The sequence below is a fragment of the Notamacropus eugenii genome, chromosome 1 (genome assembly GCF_028372415.1).
Source record: "Notamacropus eugenii isolate mMacEug1 chromosome 1, mMacEug1.pri_v2, whole genome shotgun sequence".
Classification (NCBI taxonomy): domain Eukaryota; kingdom Metazoa; phylum Chordata; class Mammalia; order Diprotodontia; family Macropodidae; genus Notamacropus; species Notamacropus eugenii.
In genome coordinates, this window is record NC_092872.1 from 262,835,633 (window position 1) to 262,856,746 (window position 21,114).

At 36.0% G+C, this 21,114-nt stretch overlaps 1 protein-coding gene and 1 long non-coding RNA gene across 5 annotated transcripts in view; one reads left to right on the forward strand and one right to left on the reverse strand.

Moving 5' to 3' along the window:
- The window catches only part of CTNNA3 (catenin alpha 3), a 1,968,199-nt gene that overhangs the window by 1,551,718 nt on the left and 395,367 nt on the right, over positions 1–21,114 (forward strand). For all 3 annotated transcript variants that reach the window (XM_072628814.1, XM_072628812.1, XM_072628815.1), the window contains one exon: positions 746–897. In XM_072628814.1, the coding sequence (XP_072484915.1) occupies positions 746–897 (152 nt within the window). The remainder of the gene's footprint in view (positions 1–745; positions 898–21,114) is intronic.
- On the reverse strand, positions 2,458–19,711 carry LOC140517502 (uncharacterized). 2 transcript variants are annotated; one of them, XR_011971611.1, is made up of 7 exons: positions 19,501–19,711; positions 11,412–11,640; positions 10,127–10,194; positions 8,029–8,142; positions 6,698–6,770; positions 6,187–6,303; positions 2,458–2,998 (listed from the first exon to the last, which is right to left on the reverse strand). It is a non-coding gene; the product is annotated as an uncharacterized lncRNA (long non-coding RNA). The 2 variants fall into 2 exon arrangements; XR_011971610.1 differs by lacking the exon at positions 6,187–6,303 and having other exon boundaries at positions 19,501–19,707.

Below are 21,114 nucleotides of genomic sequence, written 5' to 3' on the forward strand. Positions count from 1 at the left end.
TATATACAGAAACATACATATGTGCATACAAAAATCTATCCATCCATCTATCTAATGTTGAAGTTGCCATTTTTTCGTCATGTCTAACTCTTCATGAACCCATTCCAGATTTTCTTGGTAAAGATATTGGACTGGTTTGCCTATTTCTTCAATAAGTCATTTTACAGATGGACAAGCTGAGGCAAACAGAGTTAAGTAAATTGTTCAGGTTCACATAGCTGAATTCAAATCTGAATTAAGAAATATAAGTCTTCCTGACTCCAAACCTTGCACTCTTATTCATTGCACCACCTAACTGTGTGTATATATGTATGCCTATATAGGTATGTATGTATGGATATATATACGCACATATGTGTATATATGGGAGATATATATGCGTATAGACACACACATATATATATATCTCCATAGTTATATACACACATATGTGTGTATCTATGGGAGACAGAAAGAGATATCTATCTATATTACACAATACAACATACACATATGTATCTATGTACGCTTATGTAATTATATACATATATAGCTATATATGACTAAATAGACACATGTATATATAATTACATACATACATACATACACACATGTGTATGTGTATATATATATTTTTAGCTAAATTCCAGTTTTAAATATCTTTAGTATTCTTTAGTAAAGATGAGATGATAATTGCCAAGATCCTGTTCTTGACATCAAGCCACAGGGAATAATCCTTCCTCCCATCTTGTGTTTATTTCAACAGCAATCCCAGAGTTTGTCACGCAGGTCAACATCGCCCTGGAAGCCCTCAGCACAAATGCCATGCACCAGTTTGATGATAGCCAGTTTGTGGATGCCTCCAAAAAGGTCTATGACTCAATCCACGACATCCGCTGTGCTGTCATGATGATCAGGGTGAGTGGGCTTCAATTTTCAGCAACGTGTTCTTACCACTCATCATCTGAACATTCAGTGATATTGATAAGGAGTGCCAACTAATTGATTCCTTTGTATATCAGAATATGATGACATGTGGCAAAGAAGGAATAAACCCAGATTTTGTTCTTCACAGATACTGTAAACCAGTGCTCCTTAAACCGTGAATGGTGACTCCACATAAGATTGTGAAAAATTTGGCAATTGTAAAAAGTTTCTGAATGGACAAGGACCAAAAATTAATTATAAATTAAATATGCAGGTGTTTCTGGCAGCACTTGTCAGTGTTATGTAGCACAACTTCACTATGGCCTGGGTTCAGAACACAAAGGGTTCATGTTTTGAACTGCACATGGCCTCAGGTCATACAACCAACACTATCCTAAAAGGGGTCCCTAGTGGAAAAAAGTTAAGGAGCGCTGTTGTAGACTATGGCTTGTTCAGGATTTGAGGAGGGAAGGAATGGATCTTGATACCATGTGCTTTCTTTCTTTCTCTCTTCCTTTCTCTTTCTTTTCTTTCTTTTTTCCTTTCTTTTTGTGGTTAAATGAAAGTCCCACCTTAGGTCGGTATTATATGTTGCACATAGTTGTTTATGGTTTTCTCTATTATTAATATGTGAGCTCTTTGACTTTCTTCATATGCCCAATGCTTAGTATTATCTCAAGGAATATTAAATATATAATAAATCCATATTGCTTTGTCCATTGATTGAATGAAGGATAGTATCTACTCACCAAGGAACTAGGGCTCCGGGGAAGGTTAGATTCCCTGACACTTTAACAACCTATTGCACTTTCCCTTAGGGAGAATGAAGACCTATTCAGTAGACAGCTCTAGGTCTGGAGCTCTTCATACCTCCCCAGAGAGGTGGGGATGAGCAGTAAAAGAAAGAGTTCTGTCTTGACTGGTTATGATGTTGTTCATGAGTCCTTTGTATTTTCAAATAATTTTGGTCTCAGTGATGACAAAGTAACTAAATCATCAGCCTTCCTGAGACCCAGATATGATATGATATATATATATATATATTTTTAGGTAGTCCTCAGAATAGGAACACAGACTAAAGAGTATGGTTTTTTAGAAGACCCATGATGCAGTCTGATTTGTGTAAACTCTGGTTCTGAGTCACACAGGTAATGATTCATGCAAATTTATTTTAACAAATGAGGAATTGGAGTCCACAGAAGGTTTAAGTACTTAACCCAAGTTCTCGGGAAAAAAAGCCAGAAATCAAACCCTTGCCCTTTTGCTTTATAACCAATACTGTTTCTGCTTCATCATTGCTAGTTTCCTTCATCTCACACCTGTATTTTGTGACCCACAGTTTAAGAAACACTACAAGATTCTTAAAAGGGGGTCTAAGAACATGTGTTTGTTATTAAATGATAGTTATATTTAGTATGAGATTCCTTTAAATCCTTTATCATATTTGTATATTTTAAAACATTTTGAGAAGTGGTGCATAGACTTTGCCAGACTGACAAGGTATGCATGATTTAAAAAAAATGTATCAGAATTTTTATTCTAGGACTCAAAGTTACAGAGTGACAGTATATGGGATTCTTCCCTTGGAATTCTTTATACCTTCGAAATCACAGGTCTGGTAAAAGTGGGATATACTTCCCTGAACCCATACTGACCCTTCATGACCACACATTTTTATAGTAAGTATAGTCAAGTAGGTGACACTTTGAATATTGGTCACATTTTATAAACATATGTTCACATCTATCTTTAATGTTTCTTTTAATCAGTAAAGCTGGTATCAGGAATTCTGTTTACACAAACATCTTCAGAATAATGCTGTGATGATGTCGGTCTCAGCTGGAGTCTGTGTTCCAGCTTGGAGACTAAGGGCACTCTGACTCATCTTTATTGTAGTTCCAGGAAAGATTCAGTTGTTGAATACTTAGAGATGGGCTGTGCCTTTAATGTTTTTATATAAATGTTATGATTAACTCGATTGAGAGTTATCAATGCATCATGAAGAATAAGATTCATGAAAAATGGCATGCAGTCACAGGAGGCCTGAAGAGACTGGACAGAGTGAGCTGCTGGGTAACTAGGAAAGAGGAGTCTGAAATTAAGAAAAGAGAGAGAAACATAAGTTTCTCTGTAGGATCATTGCTTACTCTGAAGAATGGATGTAGAAGTACATAGGATGATATGTTTAGAGCTAAAATCAACCTTAGAGGTCATTAAGGCTAATTTCCTAATTTTGAAGGTGAGAAAACCAAGTCCCAAGTAGGTTAAATGATTTACCCAGGGTCATACTTTCTATATTGCACCATGATGAGTTAATTCAATTTGATTGTGAGTAACCAAGACCCAGCTTGTACTGGGCAAATTTTACCTTTATGCTTTTCCCAGAGGAACGTACTACATACTCCTTGAGAGAAGGGACGGTTTCATGTTGAATTTGTTGACTCAGCATCTTGCACAATGCTGGACATATGGTCACTTTTTAATTCATTACTGATAGATCAATTAAGCGATTTTTTTGAATGTCCTGTAACATATTTCAAAAGGTGCTTATATTGAAGGTGACCTATGCCAACAAACTTATCGGAGGTCCTATGCCTCTATTGTGCTGTAAATTTGGATTTCGAGACCAAAGCCTGATTTGAAAAGGGAAGAACAGTAGGGCTTGAGAAGTTTAGAAAATTTCAGTTTCCTAGAAAACATATTGGATTTGAACACAGAAAACCTGCATTTGAATTCTAGTTTGTACACCTTTTATACAGGTGATTTTAGGTGAGCCATTCTTCTCCAGACCTTTGTTTTCTCCTCTGTAAATCAAACAATTAGAGCAGATATCCACTTAGGTCTAACACCTATATTTACCTGACTCTTTTACAAGGAGTAATGGTGGATGATAATTCCTTTACAAAAAGCATAAAGATGGTCAGTTTTATAATTTACATTGACAGTAGAGATTTGCTATTTTGGTTTTGGATGCCATGTTCCAGGTAGGACATTGAAAAGTTAGAATAGACTGATTATGTGGTGAGGCTATTGCAAACCATGGGATAGAAGGATGAAGGATGGAACTAAGGATGTTTAGCCTGGCCCAAAGGAGATTTTGAGAGTACATGGAATCCTTCAGTAAGTATTTTAATATCACATGGAAGAACAATTAGATTTACTCCTATCATCTCAAGAACTAGAAATATGAATTAAAGATAGAGTGAAAGACTAAATCTGGATGTATGGGGAATAACACCAACAACACCAACAGCTACTACTACCACTACTACTACCACTACTACTACTACTACTACTACTACTACTACTACTACTACTACTACTACTACTACTACTACTACTACTACTATTACTACTACTACAACGCACTAATGCTTATAGATATCCCCAAGTTAAATAAGACTGCCTTATGAGGATGTGACTTCTCCATCCTTAGAAATATTCAAGCTGAAATTGGATAAATACATTGTAAGAGTGGGGTGGGAGGGGAGAAGGATTTTGTTCAGGTACGTATTGGACCAGATGGCCTCTGAGGCCTCTTTCATGACTGTAATTGTGTTAACCCATGATGTTTTCTGAACCCTCCTGTACCAATAAAAAAAAATAAAAGTATAAAGGTGAAATTAGGCCTCTGAGTCTCACAGGTGTGATCAGATGTGTGTTGTGTTTTTATGACTCCTGGCCACAACTCTCTGTCTCAGGGGTCAGTTATAAAAAGAGGCTAAGAGAGCTAGGGAGCTCATAACCTGTTTTAGAGGAAAAGATAGCTATGAAATTGTTTGCTTCCTGAGAATGCCAGTAGCAGTGGGTGAAATGGCTTGTTTTTTGAATTTAGCAGAGAAGTTTAGCTTAAGAAGCAGGGACAGTAGCCACTCAGGCTTCCTAGCAAAAGTCATCCGGCTTTAGCTGACGTGAGTTTGACTCCCATCTCTCTGTAGTTGATTTCAAAATCTGCATATCCAACTTCATGACTCTTCTGATTTCTGGTTCTGTTCCTCTAACCTCCTGTTCCCCCTTTTCATTGGATATCCCATAGCCACCTCAAATTCAACTTGTTCAAAATGGAACATGTTATCTCTCTCCCTATACCTTCCCACCTTTCATGATCCAGTGGAGGGCATCAGACTCCTGGTCACTCAGCTTCACAACCTTCACTTCCCTTTCCTTCCCCATATCTAATCAGTTGCCAACACCTTTATTTCTTTCCTATCCCTTCTCTCTCTTCACACCACAACCACCCTAGTTTGCTCTCCTCATAACCTTACAACTAGACTATTGTGATAATCTCCTCACTGGTCTCTCTGTATCATTTCTTCTCCCTTTCATTCATTCTACAAAAAGGTAGCATATGGATATTCCTCATGCATGGACATGATAATATAATTCCTTTTTCAAATGTCTTCAGTGACTCTATCTGATTGTAAGTATAAAATGCAAGATTTTCTGCATAGCATTGAAATTCTTTCACAATTTTGCTCCAACCTATTTTTTCTAGATGGATCATACATTATCAATTCCCTCTACCCTTACAATATTTTTTATTAAGCCAAATTTACCTACTTCCTTGCATGATATAACATTTCCTACCTATGTGCCTTTGTACTGCTTATTTCCCATTCCTGGGATGATCTCCCTTCTTATCTCTAACTCTTGATACCTCCGAAACTTTTCAACGCACAACTCAGTCCTAAAAGGGTACCTTTATTATTCTTCCTGGTTGTCAGTGATTTTTAAATTTTCTTTGAATTTATTGTGACTATATATTTTATTAGTGGCAACATAGAGTGGTGACTTGAGAGTTCAAGTTTTTCCTCCTACCTGTACCAGTAGGTGCCCTGGGCAAGTCACTTAAACTCTCAGTGGTCTCTAAGCACCTCTCTAAGACTAAGTTACAAGGAAAGTACTGAACTACATTGATAGTTCATGAATTTCCTTCTTGATATTTCTCCATATGCATGAAATCACATCTCCTATCCTTTTTTCCCCTTTGCATAATCTTAGAGGTGTATTCTCATATACTCATTCGCATCCAATTCCAGGTTTGCTTCTCTCCTTAATACACTTTACGTTCCACCCACACTAACCTATTTTTGATTCCTTGTACATATCATTCCATCTCCTGGGCATTTGCCCAAGTTATTTCTCCTCTAGAATATGCTTCTTCCTCTCCTTCTTCTCTTAGTATTTTATGTTGCTTTTAAGATCATGTTGAATGCCACCTCTTACAGAAAGCATGTTGGGGTTTCCACCTGTACTAGAGATTGCAAGTTATTTTTTTACCTTGTAACTATATTTTAATTATTCATATCAGTCCAAGTGCTCCTTGAGGACAGGAAGCTTGCTTTTTTTTTCCTTCGGTGTCCCCAGTTCCTGACACAGTTGGTATTCAACAAATGCCTGACAGATTCAATTGAGATAAATTCACTATATGTTGAAAGATACGGAAGCCTAGTAGACTTTGATATTAAGTTAGCCCTAAGTCCCAACGACTGTGCACAAGACCTGAGAGCCATGCGCAAAAGCCAGGAATCTTCAGGCACAGAGGTAAAAAGATGAACAGTGACAGACTATTAGCCTAATTGAAACTCCATAGAGATATATGACTGAGAATGTTCATAACTACATGAAAGGAGAAAAGCTAAAGAATATATATTAGCATTCATTGTATAGTTGTCTTAGAATCATCTTTAAATGTTGCCACTAGTTCTGCATTAGACAAGCAGCGTCCTTTCTCTAGATCTCATTTTCCTACTCAATTCAAGCTATCTACTCCAATAGAAACAGTACTTACCCATGGAGATGAAATCACAGATGCTTGAATTATTGACAAAAGTATCCTAGGCATACCACATAGTAATAGCTCTCTAGACAAAAATAAATAAATAAAAATTTAAAAAGTACATTTTTCCATTAGGAAGGTTAGCTGCTGTTTTGTTTTCTAAATAGTCATTGATATACATTTGAAACAATATCAGCAGCCTCTTTCTTTATCCCAAGGAAAAAAGGGCATGGCTAGATTTGAAGAGATGCCAGGATATTGATTGCTTTTGTAAAAAGGTGGAATAGGGAACTGAAAATAAACTGCTTATGCTTTTGTACAATAGCAAAATTGGCTTGATCTTGGGTTTTCCATGAATTTATCAACACTGGACCCACTGCCAAATCTTTGGTTTTGTGGCCACTAATTGGATCTTAAATGCAAAATGCGTATCTACATTAAGGCCATGCATATAGAAGCCCCTTTAAGGGGATGCTTCAAGGGGGTTTTTTGGTGTCATTCTGTGGAATTTCAGGCATTGGCAAGCACTCTATGTTCTTTGAAGATGATAGCAAATAGAATATACTTGTGGACTGACTCTCAGGTCTTCAGCTAAACTGCAATAGTTCTTGTGTGTGTAGAACAGAAGGTGCTTCAGGATGAAGTCAATGCAAATTCCCAAAATATATTTTGGGCATATTAGACTCTATTATCAGTCCCTTGATGTCATAAGCACAGAAAGTCTTGAAATTATCCCCAAATTTAATGACTAAGAATTTCTCATATTGTCTTCTTTTGTAAGGTTAGTAGAAGGAATCAGATTTAATTAAAGCCGTAAAATATGGAAACATACCATAATGAAAATTATTTCTATTCTTTAAAAATGGCAGTAAAACACATTTTAACCAGTCTATGGTGGTCTCATTTTTCCTTCCAAAAATATTCACATAAAATCAAGGAATTTTAGATCACTTTTATTATCTATAAATCCAGTAATTTGGGAATGAAACTTCAATGAATCTGATAGAGTAGAAAGAGCACTAGATTTAGAGGTAGAGGATTTGGGTTCCAATTCTAGCTTCCCTACCCACTTCCTATCTGGCTTTGGACAATTTGCTTCAACCTACTCAGTCTTTTTTTCCTCATCTGGAAAGGACTAGATGGCCTTTGAGGTCATGTCTAACACTAAAAATATTACTCTGTGATTAGATGACTTTTTGCGAAGTCAATTCCTGATCTCAATCTATAATGCTACAAAATAAAGTAACTTGATTTTGAGTAGGGAAAATCATGGGATGGTGGCATCAGCAGGTAGCCAGGAGATTTTGGAAAATGTTTTTTGGGAAATAAAAGACAGAACTCACCTCTTGGTGTGATGAAGTTATTCACTTATTTGGAAATGTAAACCAGTATTCAGTTGACTGACTCTCTGACCTTAAATCAATTCCTTTTTCCCTCTGTGTCTTTAAAAATGTGACCTTTAAAAATGAAATGATAGAAAGATTTACATAAGATTCCAGCAAATTTTATATTATCTTCTATGAATGGGGAAATATTCTGGTTAAATGAGAGTTTTATATGAGCCTATCTTGCTAAAACCTTGGTCTCTTGAAACTCTTTCTGAAATAAATGTAAGAGAAAGATGGATTTGTTATGTAATTATAGAAATTACTTCCTCCTTTCCCTATCACATATTCTAATTGTTCTTTTCTTAGTACCCTGGCACCTGCTAATTTTGGTTACCATATTCCATTGGCATTAGGTTGGCTTTCAGATCCTTCAAAAGCAATGCTTTCAATATATAGATGATATCCACTCAGGATTTAAGCTGCATAATGAGAAAATATGGCAGGTTTGTACCTACAGTATCATATTCATTCATTGCCCTTAATAATCAATTATTAAGTACTTACTATCCTGTGATCCTGAATTTCTCTCTAGTCATTACTCATCATGTCTAGGTCAACTTGTTGCTGCTCTCCAATCATCTTTATGCCTTGCTGCTACCTATGTATCCCTCTGTTACCTCCTTTCAACCTTGTTTACTACCTCTTTAAGAATAGTCATTCAATTGGCACTGTAAGCCAGGAGATTATGACGGTGATGATGATGATGACGATGGTGGTGGTGGTGGGGGTGGTGATCATGGTGGGGACAACTAGAATTTGCAGAGTACTTGGTGTGTGTTAATTCATCCTATCCTTAAAAGCAGCTGTGGGAGCGAAGGGCTATTTCTCTACCTATTTCGCAAATATGAGACTAAGTGATTTGTTCAGGGTTACATAAGGAGTAAATTTTGAGACAAGCTTTGAAATCAGGTCTTCCTTGCTCCAAGTCAAAATTCCATCCATTGTACAACATAATTGTTTCTTGATTGTGTGAATTATAATTCTGCCTTTCTAGACAAAAATTCCCTTCCTGGCTACCACTGTCTCATATGTGTTGACTCCTCCATAATCATGAAAGTTCCCTGAGGGCAGTGGGTGTCCTACTTTTTTTCTTTGTATCTCCGATGAGCAGCACTGTGCCTGATACATAAAGTGCCTAACATATGATCTTGAATATATTAATATATTTATTCATTCATTTATTCATTCAGTCACTCCAATATTGCACCAGCCACTAGGTATACAAATTAAACACACTCACACGCATGCAAACATACACACATAGACATGCACATACACAAACACACACACTGAGTCCCTGTGTTCAGGGTATTTATATGCTATCATAGTTAATACAAAATTCATACCCATAATTTCAATCTGATTTCAATCCAACACTCTACAGGTTATCTGCTGTGTAGTTGAGAACCTTTCCATCTCCTCCAACTTTCCATCACTCTTTTATATGTTGTCTTTCCATAGTAGAATATAAATGTCTTGAGGGCAAAGACTTTCTTTTTGCTTGTATTTGATTTTTGCAAATGCTTAGTTTAATATCTCTCTCAAGTTCTCTATTGACTTGTTTTCTGGTTTCTCCAGTCCCACCTACTCCAAGGCAGTGAATAGCTAAACACTAAACACTAAAACATTAAACTTGGTATCATGAAAACCTGAATTAAAAGCTGACCACAGAAAGTAAGTAACCTTGTGACCCTGGACAACTAATTTCATCTCTGCAACCATTTTCTCACCTGTAAAATGGGGATAATAACATCTACCTTCAAGGGTTATTGTAAGAATCAACTCATGATATTTGTAAAGCAGCTAGTTCAGTGTCTGGCACATAGTAGGTGCTTAGTAAATCCTTATTTCCTTCATTCCTATCCTTTCTTGCTCTTTCTATTTTCATCTTCTTGAGCTATAATTTGTCCTTCCCTTAGACTCCAAAAATAGCTGATTTTTGGAAGCTTGCTCAGACCTAAGCTGTCATTCTGGTCCTCTACTGAGTGGTAGCATTGTAAGAATATGGCCTGTTGGGGAAATGAAGTTGGGGTAGATGGTCTCAGAAAGTTACTGAATCATCCATGTTTTCTCCAGTTATGGGAGTCTCTGAAGAAAGGAACCTGGTCTCTCCAAGTCCTCCTGGAGAAAAAGAAAAAGACAAAAAGGGAATCCTAAGCAGTTTGATCAGTGACATTCATCCTTAGAGGCGACTGAGAGGATCATTGCCTTAGAGGCTAGTTAGTTCAAATTCTTCATTTTGTAAATGGCGAAACTGAGGCCAATGGAGATTAGGTAATTCACCTAAAGTCACATGGTTATTAAGTGCTAATGCTGAGATTTGAACCCAGGTCTCAGTCTCTGTTTTTAATGTTGTTTTCATTATACCACACTGTCTCAAAAGGTTGTCACAACCCTATGATATCTGATAAAAAATTCCATTTTTTTGGCCACCTGCATTTCCCCAATGTATTAAACTCACATAAACGATTCATGTAGCTTTCTAAGGCACATCTTCCCAGCTGATTCTACAATCACGCTTCAAGTTTTGAGGTGAATGGAGCTAAAGAGGGCTACACTGAATCAGGTCTGGATTAGTTTTCCTGCACCTCAACAATCATCTTTGTTGATTACAATTTTACTAATGCTTCCAATTCCAGCTCAAATTAGATCTCCTCAAGAAAGCCTGACTAGAATCCTTAGGCAGATGAAGTCTTTTTTCCCTTCAAATTCCCATCCATCATTATTTCTTTCTTTTAGCTCCTATTACTTGATCATCTTTTTCTCCTCAAGTCACCTGGTCTTTATCTGTCTTCATTTTGTCTCACTTGAATGAAAGGTGACTTTAGGTCTTCTTTGTTTTTCTTCCCATCCTCATGTTCTAACACTATGTCTTGCATTTAATAAGTGTTTTAAGGTAAATTACATTCTATTTTACAGCACTGGTATTAATGTACATGTCATATTCAGAAGTGAATTATAAGTTTGTTTGTTTGTTTTGGTTTTAAAGTGCAGACATCATTGGTTTCAGAGCTATTTAGAGCATTCAAGACTGTCTAGACATTTTTGTCAATTATTTTGCATTTAATTTTCTTTCTTTTTTTAAACAAAATTCTATTTTATTAAAATATTTTTAAATTTAATTAAATTTAATTTAAAATTTAAAAATTGGTTAAAAATATTTAACAAAATTCAACTTCCACCTTAACCTCACTCAAAAGCAAACAAACAAAAAGCTTTGAAACAAATATATGTAGTCAAGCTCAACAAATCCATTTATTGGCTATGTCCTATACATAAATACTATGTACATACATGTATATGTATATACACATATGTGTGTATGCATAATTCCATACCTTGAGTATGTCACCTTTTTGTCAAAAAGTGGGTCCTCTGGATCCACAGTTGATTCTTGTGGTGATCAAACTTCTTAAGTCTTTCATAAAATGTTGTAGCAGTGTAGAGTTCTCCTGGTTTTGTTTTCTTCAAGCTGTGTTATTTTATAAACGTTATCTCAAATTTCTCTGAAACAATTCCTCCAATGATTCTAATGGTATGATGCTATTCTCTTGTATTCATAAAAACCTGAAAAGATTTATATGAACTGATGCTGAGTGAAGTGAGTAGAGGTAGGAGAACATTATACACAGTAACAGCCACAGTGTGTGAGGACTGTTTTTGATAGATTCATGTATACAAAAAATGTATCAATACTTCTTTTGATGGACTTAGCCCTTCTCAGCAATGCAAGGACCTAAAACATTCCCAAAGGACTTATGAAACAAAATGCCATCCACAACCAGAGAAAAACTATGGAGTCAGAACACAGAATGAAGCAGACTAGTTTTTTCTTTAAAAAATATGGGGCAGAGCTTTTTAGATCTCGGAAATGAGATTCTCATTATTTGAAAGATGAGGAATGTGATAACTAGGGATGTCAAGGTGCTTGCCTGTGGTCACATGGTCAGTTAAGGAGTATGACTAAGATGTGAACTGATGTCTTCAGACTGCAAATCTAGTACTTTCTTCACTCCAGGACACATTCTGCATTCATCTCTGTAGTACCTACAGTGTCTTCATGTTTTCTGGGTTTTCAGTAAATATTTGGTGAGAATGAACAAACCACCGTTCATAGCTTCACTAAGATCCAAATTTAAAAGTCCCATTTATGTCTATTCTGCTCTTCCCTAATTTGTCTTTGTTTCTCCATAGGCCTTCACATTGCAAAAGCAATTGGTGTCTAAACCAGAGGTTTCAAGCACACAGTCTTGTATGAGACTTTCAACACTCCCTAACTATGGCCCAAATGAAATTAAAATGTAATTGGAATATAATTAAGACAATAAGCAAAAATATCATTAAAATAGATTTTTTCATCAATTTATTCATTTTTAGTTTTTAGCATTCATTTCCACAAGGGCTCCAAATTTCTCCCTATCTTTCCCCTTCTCCACCCCAAGATGGCATTCATTCTGATATTGAGTTCCAAATTTTCTCCCCATCTCTCCCTCTGCCCATCTCAAGACAAGGTGCATTAACCCTTCCCTCAGTCTGCCTCCCCTTTTATCATCCCCTCCTCCTCTTATCCCTTTTCCTTTACTTTCTTGACAGGTAAGATAGATTTCTATACCCCATAGCCTGCATATCTTATTTCTAGTTGCAGGTAAAACAATTTTTTGGCATTTATTTTTTGGGGGGCAGGATAGGATGGAGGGTAATATAGTTATTCTTTCACAACATGACTATATGTAAATGTTTTGTATGACTACACATGTGTAACCTATATTAAATTGCATGTCTTTTCAATGGGGGTGGGTGTGGAGGGAGGAAGGTAGAGAAGTTGGAAATCAGAGTTTTAAAAACAAATGTTAAATATTATTTTTATATGCAATGGGAAATGACACATACACATAATGGGGTATAGAAATCTATGTGCCCTACAAGAAAATAGCAAGAAAAGGAATAAGAGAAAGGAGGGGTGTGATAGAAGGGAGAGCAGATTCAGGGAAGGTTTAATGCACCTTGTGTTTCGGATGGGCAGAGGAGAGAGATGGGGAGAAAATTTGGAACTCAAAATCTTGTGGAAGTCAATGTTGAAAACTAAAAATGAGTAAGTTAATTAATAAAAAGTATTAAGCAGTTACTATGCCCTGTCAAGGAGTGGGGAGGAGAGAAAAAGAGAAGATGTAGAATTCAAAATTTTCAAAAAAGTGAATATTAGTATTCTTTGTCTGAAATTGATAAAAAATAAAATGAAATGTTTAAAAAAATCACTTACTATGGACTTACACTGTGCTAAGTGTTGGGGATATAAAAAGGGGCAAAATAATTAATCCTTGCTTTCAAGGAGCTCACAATCTAATGTGAAGAAACCTAAGCCTTAATTTGTGAACAAGAAATACATATTGTTGTGTCCCCTCAAATGAATGCTCTTTGAGAACCTATCTGAAGGTCAGACAATGACAGAAACATTAATGGTTCCAGGGCATTGACATCCATCAGGTTGTTTGCACATGACAGTTTTTAAGGTTTTGAAGTTGGCAATTTTGGGAACTATGGAAACATTTCATAATGACAATTGACCTGGTAGAAAACTGAATTCTTTGAATTTTATCTCATAAGGGAAGATGAGTCACTGATTACTAAAAGTTTCTGAGCTGAAGTATTAGCATATATTAAGAAGCTATGTGAAGAGACAGAAGAAGCAAGGAACTAAGTTGAGTGCAGGTAGGGACTCCAGAAGCTGGGGAAGTATAGAAGGATTCTGACTGTGACAGCTGACTCTTTAGTTGCTTTGCTGGGAACTGGCTAATTAGAAGAGAGGCAACGCTTCACTGATTGTCTAGAGAAAGGCTGGAGCAACTGTTGCATGCCCATTGGAAGAGAGCATAATCTTGATGCTGTGTAAAGAACAGTACTCATAAAAGGCAAGAGAAAGGAACAACATTCAGGGGTGATAATGATGTTGCCTCTCCTGACATATTTGGTTTGAGAGAAACAGAAGGGGAAAGATAGGCTTTCCATCTGTTCATCTGTGAGTTGTGTTTTGCTATAAACAGAAGTTTGGAGTTGATTGGACAAAGCAGAATAGCTTACTATTTTCAGATCTTAGAAGTTTATATTCTTGCTTAAGGAATTTGCATGTCCCTGAAAGAGCCTAACATCTTCTTATCAATGCCCTGTTAAGGGTGGTTATGAACTAAAAGAGCTCATCATTACTTCATCAGCTGGAGAGCAGAAGAGTAGTTTTACCCAGTGGGAGAATGGTGAGGACCAGAAGAGGAGCAGCTAGAAGACAACTGGATTTGTGTGGTACAGATCGATCGTTCTTCAAGGGATCAAGAACATTAAGATCAGATTTGTGAGTCTTCCCAGGCATGTGGGTTTCTACCTTTCAGTGCTTCCATTAGTTTTCTATGTGTGTCCAATCTTCCTTGTAGACATGATTAAGTGTGTCCATTCTCCCCTAGACAATATTTATTGGTATGAGAATGTAACCCAGGTTTATGTATTCATGGACCATGATTATTCTCATTTGGTCTTCTAATGAGTGTTGCAATTATTTTTCCTGCTCTTGCCTGCTATTAAATATGTTAGGTTTTATATTGTTTTTATCTTATTATTTAATAACTTTTCATGTTTAAGAGTTAAAAATTAAAAAAAAATAGCATTTGTTTTTAAAAGTTTGAGCTCTAAATTGATTCCCTTCTTTCTTTCCCACAAACTCTGGCTGAGAAAGAAAGCAATTCAATATAAGTTATACATGTGTAGTTATGAAAAACACTTCCATAATAGTCATGTTGTGAAGGAATAAATATGTTTCCCTAGGAATCTAAACAGTTCTATTTAAAAAGTCTTATGATTTTCCTTTCCTGTTTACCTTTTCATGCTTCTCTTAATTCTTGTATTTGAAAGTCAAATTTTCTATTCAGCTCTGGTCCTTTCATCAAGAATGCTTGAAAGGTCTCTATTTCATTGAATGTCCATTTTTCCCCTGAAGGGGGAAAAACCTACCCAATTTTTCTGAGTAGGTGATTCTTGGTTTTAATCCCACCTCCTCTGATTTCCAGAATATCATATTCCAAGCCCTTCAATCCCTTAATGTCAAAGCTGTTAGATCTTATGTTATCCTGATTGTATTTCCACAAAATTTGAATTGTTCCTTTCTGGCTGCTTCTAGTATTTTGTCTTTGTCCTAGGGACTCCGAAATTTGACTGCAATATTCCAAGGAGTTTTCTTTTTAGGATCTCTTTCCAGAGGTGATCAGTGAATTTGTTCAATTTGTGTTTTATTCTCTGGTTCTAGAATATGAGGGCAGTTTTCCTTGATAATTTCTTGAAAGATGATGTCTAAGCTATTTTTTATCATGTCTTTCAAGTGATCCAATAATTTTTAAGTTGTCTCTTATGGATCTATTTCCCAGTTGAGTGGTTTTTCCAAAGAGATATTTTACTTTGTCCCACATGCTCCTCTTTCACTCATGTCCCACAGAATTTTTCCATTCACCTTTTTGGTATTTGTGGGTTAAGAGAACTGGAAACTGCCACAGTTGCCAGTGATCCAGTCCCCTGAGGCCTACTCTGATCAGTCTGTGCCAACACTAGATGGCATTGCACTCCTTGCCCTGTGTGAAAGACCCTTCCTGTCTACTTTCTAGGTTGTCTTGAGCTGGATATTTGCTTTTACTCTGTCATTTTGTGGATTTTGTAGCTCTAGAGTTTGTTGGAGTCATTTTTACAGGTATTTGGAGGGCTTTGGGGGAGAGCTCAGGGAAGTCCCTGATTTTGCTCTGCCATCTTGTCTCCACTCCCAATAGCTAAGGTTAATATGTGGTTTTCGAAGTAAATATGAGGCCCTCGAGGATTCATTTGTATAGGTTAGTGGACCCATTTCTATTTGAGTTTGATTCTACTGAGTTTGATTCTTCTGTGACTCTCAGAGATATTTATTGGGCTTGATATTATTAGTAGTAACATCTGTAGTCATGACCTTGAGATTCTTTTAAAGAAGCAGTTTGTATCTAATGGTAGCCATCTTTAGAGTGGGGGGGGGGGAAGGGAAAGAAAGCTATAAGGTAACACGCACACATATATGTATGTATGTATGTATGTATATATGTATATATGGAAGAGAAAACTGTACATAATAGCTTTGCAGTTTCATGAGCAGACATCATTTTTCTATGCTATTATGTTATTTTTAAATGCTTATTTTATTTCTCATGTTCAGAATAAAACAGAAATAAGTGAATAAATAAATGAATTAATTAGTTAATACATAAAAAGAAACAGCACATTTTCTGTCCTCAGTGGGTAGGATAGATTAAAGCATATAAATTATATTTTCATCCTGCTTTGATAGCTAGGATAATGGAGTTGTGATCAGGAAGTCTTATGTTCAGATACTATGATTATATACTTATTAGGTATGGGACCCTGGCCAAATGACTTGTCCTATGTGTGTCCATTTACTCATCTAAACTGTGGAGGTAGAGGTACATGTCCTCTAAGGTCACTTTCACTTTTAAATCTATAACCTGGTAATTTTATGAATCTGAATAGTGACAGCTGGCTCTTTGTCATAATAAGTCAAATGACAAAATAAAACAAAACACAGGGAGCCTCTTTTTAACAAAAGACTATATTTTTACCACCCTCAAGAAGTCCTTGTTTCATTTTTCTCTTTTTTTCTTATATTTTTCCTTGTCTTTTCCTGATATCATTGCCATTTTCCTTTAAGGTTCTACTCCAATTGCCTCTCATGTTATGGAGATGAACTTAAATTCTTGAAGGATTTACAATAGAGGATAAGCTCTGATATGTCCTAGAAAGACAAAAAATAAAAAATAAAAAATAAAAAGACCAACTTTACAGCCCTGTTTATGCAGTGTGGATGTCATCCAAGTGTTTCCCTAAGTAATTTTAGAGATGTACCAACTTGTTCTGAGGGCAGATGTACTATTCCATCAATAGAAACTTCACTGACCAAATAATTCTATGTTTCAGTGGTGGGGGGCAAAGCCCAAATTTCTTACTGAAACTCTCCATCCCATTGTGTGTCTTTGGTCTTCTTAAAATAATTTGCTCACAAACTATGCAATTGATCCTTTCGTTTCCCCAAATATGCCTCTTCCAAACAACTCAGAATTAAAATAATGAGGACACTCAGGTATGGAAAAATTAGTTCTCATATACCCCTGTTCACTTAACTAATATGATGGGAAGAGGATTGCTTTTTCAGTATTCTTTCAAAGTATATCAAGCTCTTGTAGGACATCTAACCAACAGGGAGATATTAAGAGTATAGGGAAGACTATCGGATTGGGTGAGAAAACAGAGACTCTTGGGAACATCAAGGGGTTGCCTTGATATCAAGATCACAATCATTTCTGATCTGAAGTTGGCTTGGACAATTGAAGCGGTATTATTTTTGCTTGTTTTGGGGGTACATGGGTGAGTTTAGTTTACTCTGTTGGCTGCTCTGAGTTTTGCATCTTGTATATCTTGTGTGTGGTGAAATAGTGATTAATCTACCCCTCTATATTACTTCCTAGAGTGTTAGCAAGCAAGTTAGGGACTTGCTTTTGTCATATTGGAGGCTACTTAGTCATCAACTATAGCCAGGCTTTACTTTAGAGCTTTCTCAAAGGTAAAATTTGGGATGATGGCATAGCAAGGCAAAGAGAAAAGTCAGGGCCCTTAATACACAACACATAATAGACCAAAGTTTTTGTTAAATACTAGGCCACAGGTTACAGTTTTTGATAATTTCATCTTTGTACATCTTTTCTTCTCTCATTTTAACATGATTTCATTTCACAGTTCAGGCCCTTTCAAAAGTTGCTTCCTTCTACTTCCTCCATACCCTTCAGTCCCTGGAATGTATTCCTTTTTCCTTTCTGTTTGGAATCTTACCAGTTTTCCTTTAAATCAGATCTCAATTCCTAACGCCTGTATTAGGCTTTTTCCAATCCACTCAGTATTATTATTTTCCAACTGCACACACACATATCCAATACATATACACATATAAATGCACATGTACACACATACATACCCATAAATATACATGTTAAAAGGATATGTATGACATATGAATACATAAAAGTAAGTCATTATGAGGCATAGTATTCATACACACATGAAAATTAAATACATGCATACACACCCATGTGTATACTACATATGTGTTCATATGAATACATATTTATACATATATTGTTTACCAATTATAAAATATAAAGTGTATGTAATACATTATATATGTACAAAACATTTGTATATATTCATACATGTGTATACATTTACAAAAATACATGTATGTATATTTAGAAATATACATGCATGCATCTACAAATACTGTTTAGCTACCATAAAATATAAAGGCAGAAGCTACTTCAACTTTGCCTTTTCATTCCCAGGGCTTAATACATCATCAGCACTTAAATGCTTGTTTTGTTAAACTGAATTGAATCTTGATAATATAAAAAGGCTACTAAGAAGCATGTTCAGTGAAAGTGACCTGCTGTGGAAATCACAAGAGCTGCGTCCCAGCCTAATCTCCTCCACACTCACCAGCGAGGTGATCTTTTGCGCATACCTTAATATCTCTGGATCTCTATTTCCTCATCCACACAAAAAGGCTAATGACACATCTCCTTCTTCCTAATAAGTCTTTCAAAATTAAATTGAAAAGATCAACTGAGATGTTCTGTGTGATACACTTAGCTCAAATACTCTAGAGTCCAGTGTTGTCACTGATGTGGCTCTTACCTTCATTGATGCAAGTCACAATGAATCCTTTTCTGCTTATACTGTGAAAGGTTTATGTATATCTACCCCAAGTTTGCTACAAGGTTTCTCCCTTCCTGACCTACTTAGCTCTCGCTCAATGTTCTTCTCAAGATTTGGGTTTTTTTTGATGACACTATGTTTTTGGTGTTTCCTCCTGCTCTGGAAGTTTTTTTTTTTTTTTTTTTTTTATATCTTCTGCATTCATTTATATATTTGCTTGTACCAAACAGGTAGAAAGTAACTTCCCCAGAGGCTGGGGATATTTTAGTTTTACCTTTCTATTTTCAATACTTATAGCAGTGTCTTATTTTTAGTTGTTAATTAATAAATGTGAGAAACTTGTTGTTATCATACTCAAAACCAGATAGTTTGACATCAAGATTCTTGATTCGGATCAAGTCCTTTAGTGGAAAGAATGCCTGGGAAATTAATCTAGAAAGGTTTTCTTCACCTATCAGGAAGCACCTCTTAAAGCACAAACCTAAATTTCGTGCTCATCCACAGAAAGAAAATCGGAGTGAAGCAACCATTTAGAATAAAGTTTGACTTGAGGTAACAACTGTGCTTACAACATTACCATAGCAACCTTACTTTGGTTGTTGCTGCTGCTGTTATATGGACTGAATAATCCTTCTCTCACCTGTACCTTACCTTTCTGCCATTTCAACTTCAGCCTGCCTTACACTTTGAGCTAGGAAGCCTGTGAGAAGAGAGTTAGAAACCACCACAGGAATGGGCAAGTCTTTGACTGTTCTCCTTTTTAAGCATTCTCCTCTTACTATCATTCCATTCTTTCCATTCCATCACTCCATTTACCATCATTGACATTCTTACATCATTCCATTCTTTCCACTAAGGCTACACAGCCTTGTACTGTGATGCCAAGTGTCATTTGTAAGGTATGTTTGAGATATATTTCTATAGACATTCTTTTTTAGTTTCCGTAGCACAGCCATAACCTAAACCCATTGACTGCCTATTTCCATATAATCTATGCTTTGATTTCTCTAGAAATTTCTAGAACATATCATTAAAAGGAAGAGTTTTTGACAATTTAGGGATGAAAATGTTAATCACTGAGTCAGAATGAAGCAGGATGTCTATTTAAATTTAAAAAATGTCAATCAAGTGGCATCAATTAAGTGCCTACTATATGGTAGACATTATGGTAGGTGATAAGAATGCAAAGACAAATAATGAAATGTTCTCTCCCACCAAAGAACAAGAATCTACTGGGGAGACAATATACAGCCTTATAATTACATATGAAGAATAAATAAATACAAAGTAATTTCTGAATGATAGGCATGATCAGACTAATTTGGTTTCCTTTTCTGATAACATTACTAGACTGGTTAATCAAATGAATATTGTGCATTTGATTAGAAGCACATAAGAGATCTGGATTTTAGCAATTTGATCAAGTCTTCTATCATCCTTGTAAATATGATAGAAATCCATGGGCTACACAAATTCACAAAATCCAACCATTTCCCCATACACAGTCAGATTCAGAAATTAGTGGGAATTCCCTAGTGGTGGGCCCCAGGGATCTGTGTTTGATTCTGTGCATTTGCTTTTTTTTAATTTTTAATTTTGACTTGGATAAAGAGTGGCACCCTAACCTTCATACAGATACAGAGAGAAAACCTCTTCTGATCAGAAGATCACAGATCTGTCTGGAAAAGAGCTCAGGAGCCTCTAGTCTAACCCTTCCATTTTGCTGAAGAGGAAACTGAAGCCCAAGGCTATTACATGTTGATAAATGAAAATGGTGGCTTAAATTTTATATGTTGAAGTAGGTGCATCACATCTAAGGAAGATGAAGGGCATGAAGCCTAGTACCCTTGTTATAAATTAATAAAGCAATCAATAACTAATTGTTAATAAGTGTATACTATGTGATAGGCACAATACTAGGCACTGGAGAAAGAAATAGACAGGTAAATGAACATATTGAAGAAAACGTGAATATGGAAATAATGGAAAAAGTTTATTAAATGCTTACTCTGTGCCAGGTTCTATGCTAAGTTGTTGGGGACACAAATATAAACAAGTAAGATCATATTCATCCTTGAGTAACCTGCATTTTAATTAAGCAAGCAACACACAGGAGTGAGCTGGGGGATAAGGAGAAGTATGGGGAATTTAGAGACAAAAGTCATCATCCCTTGCCTTTCTTGAGCCAACAATCTAGCTGGGGGAGACAACATATGCCTATTTAGATGAATGAAAAATAAATATAAGATAATTTGAGGGGAAAAC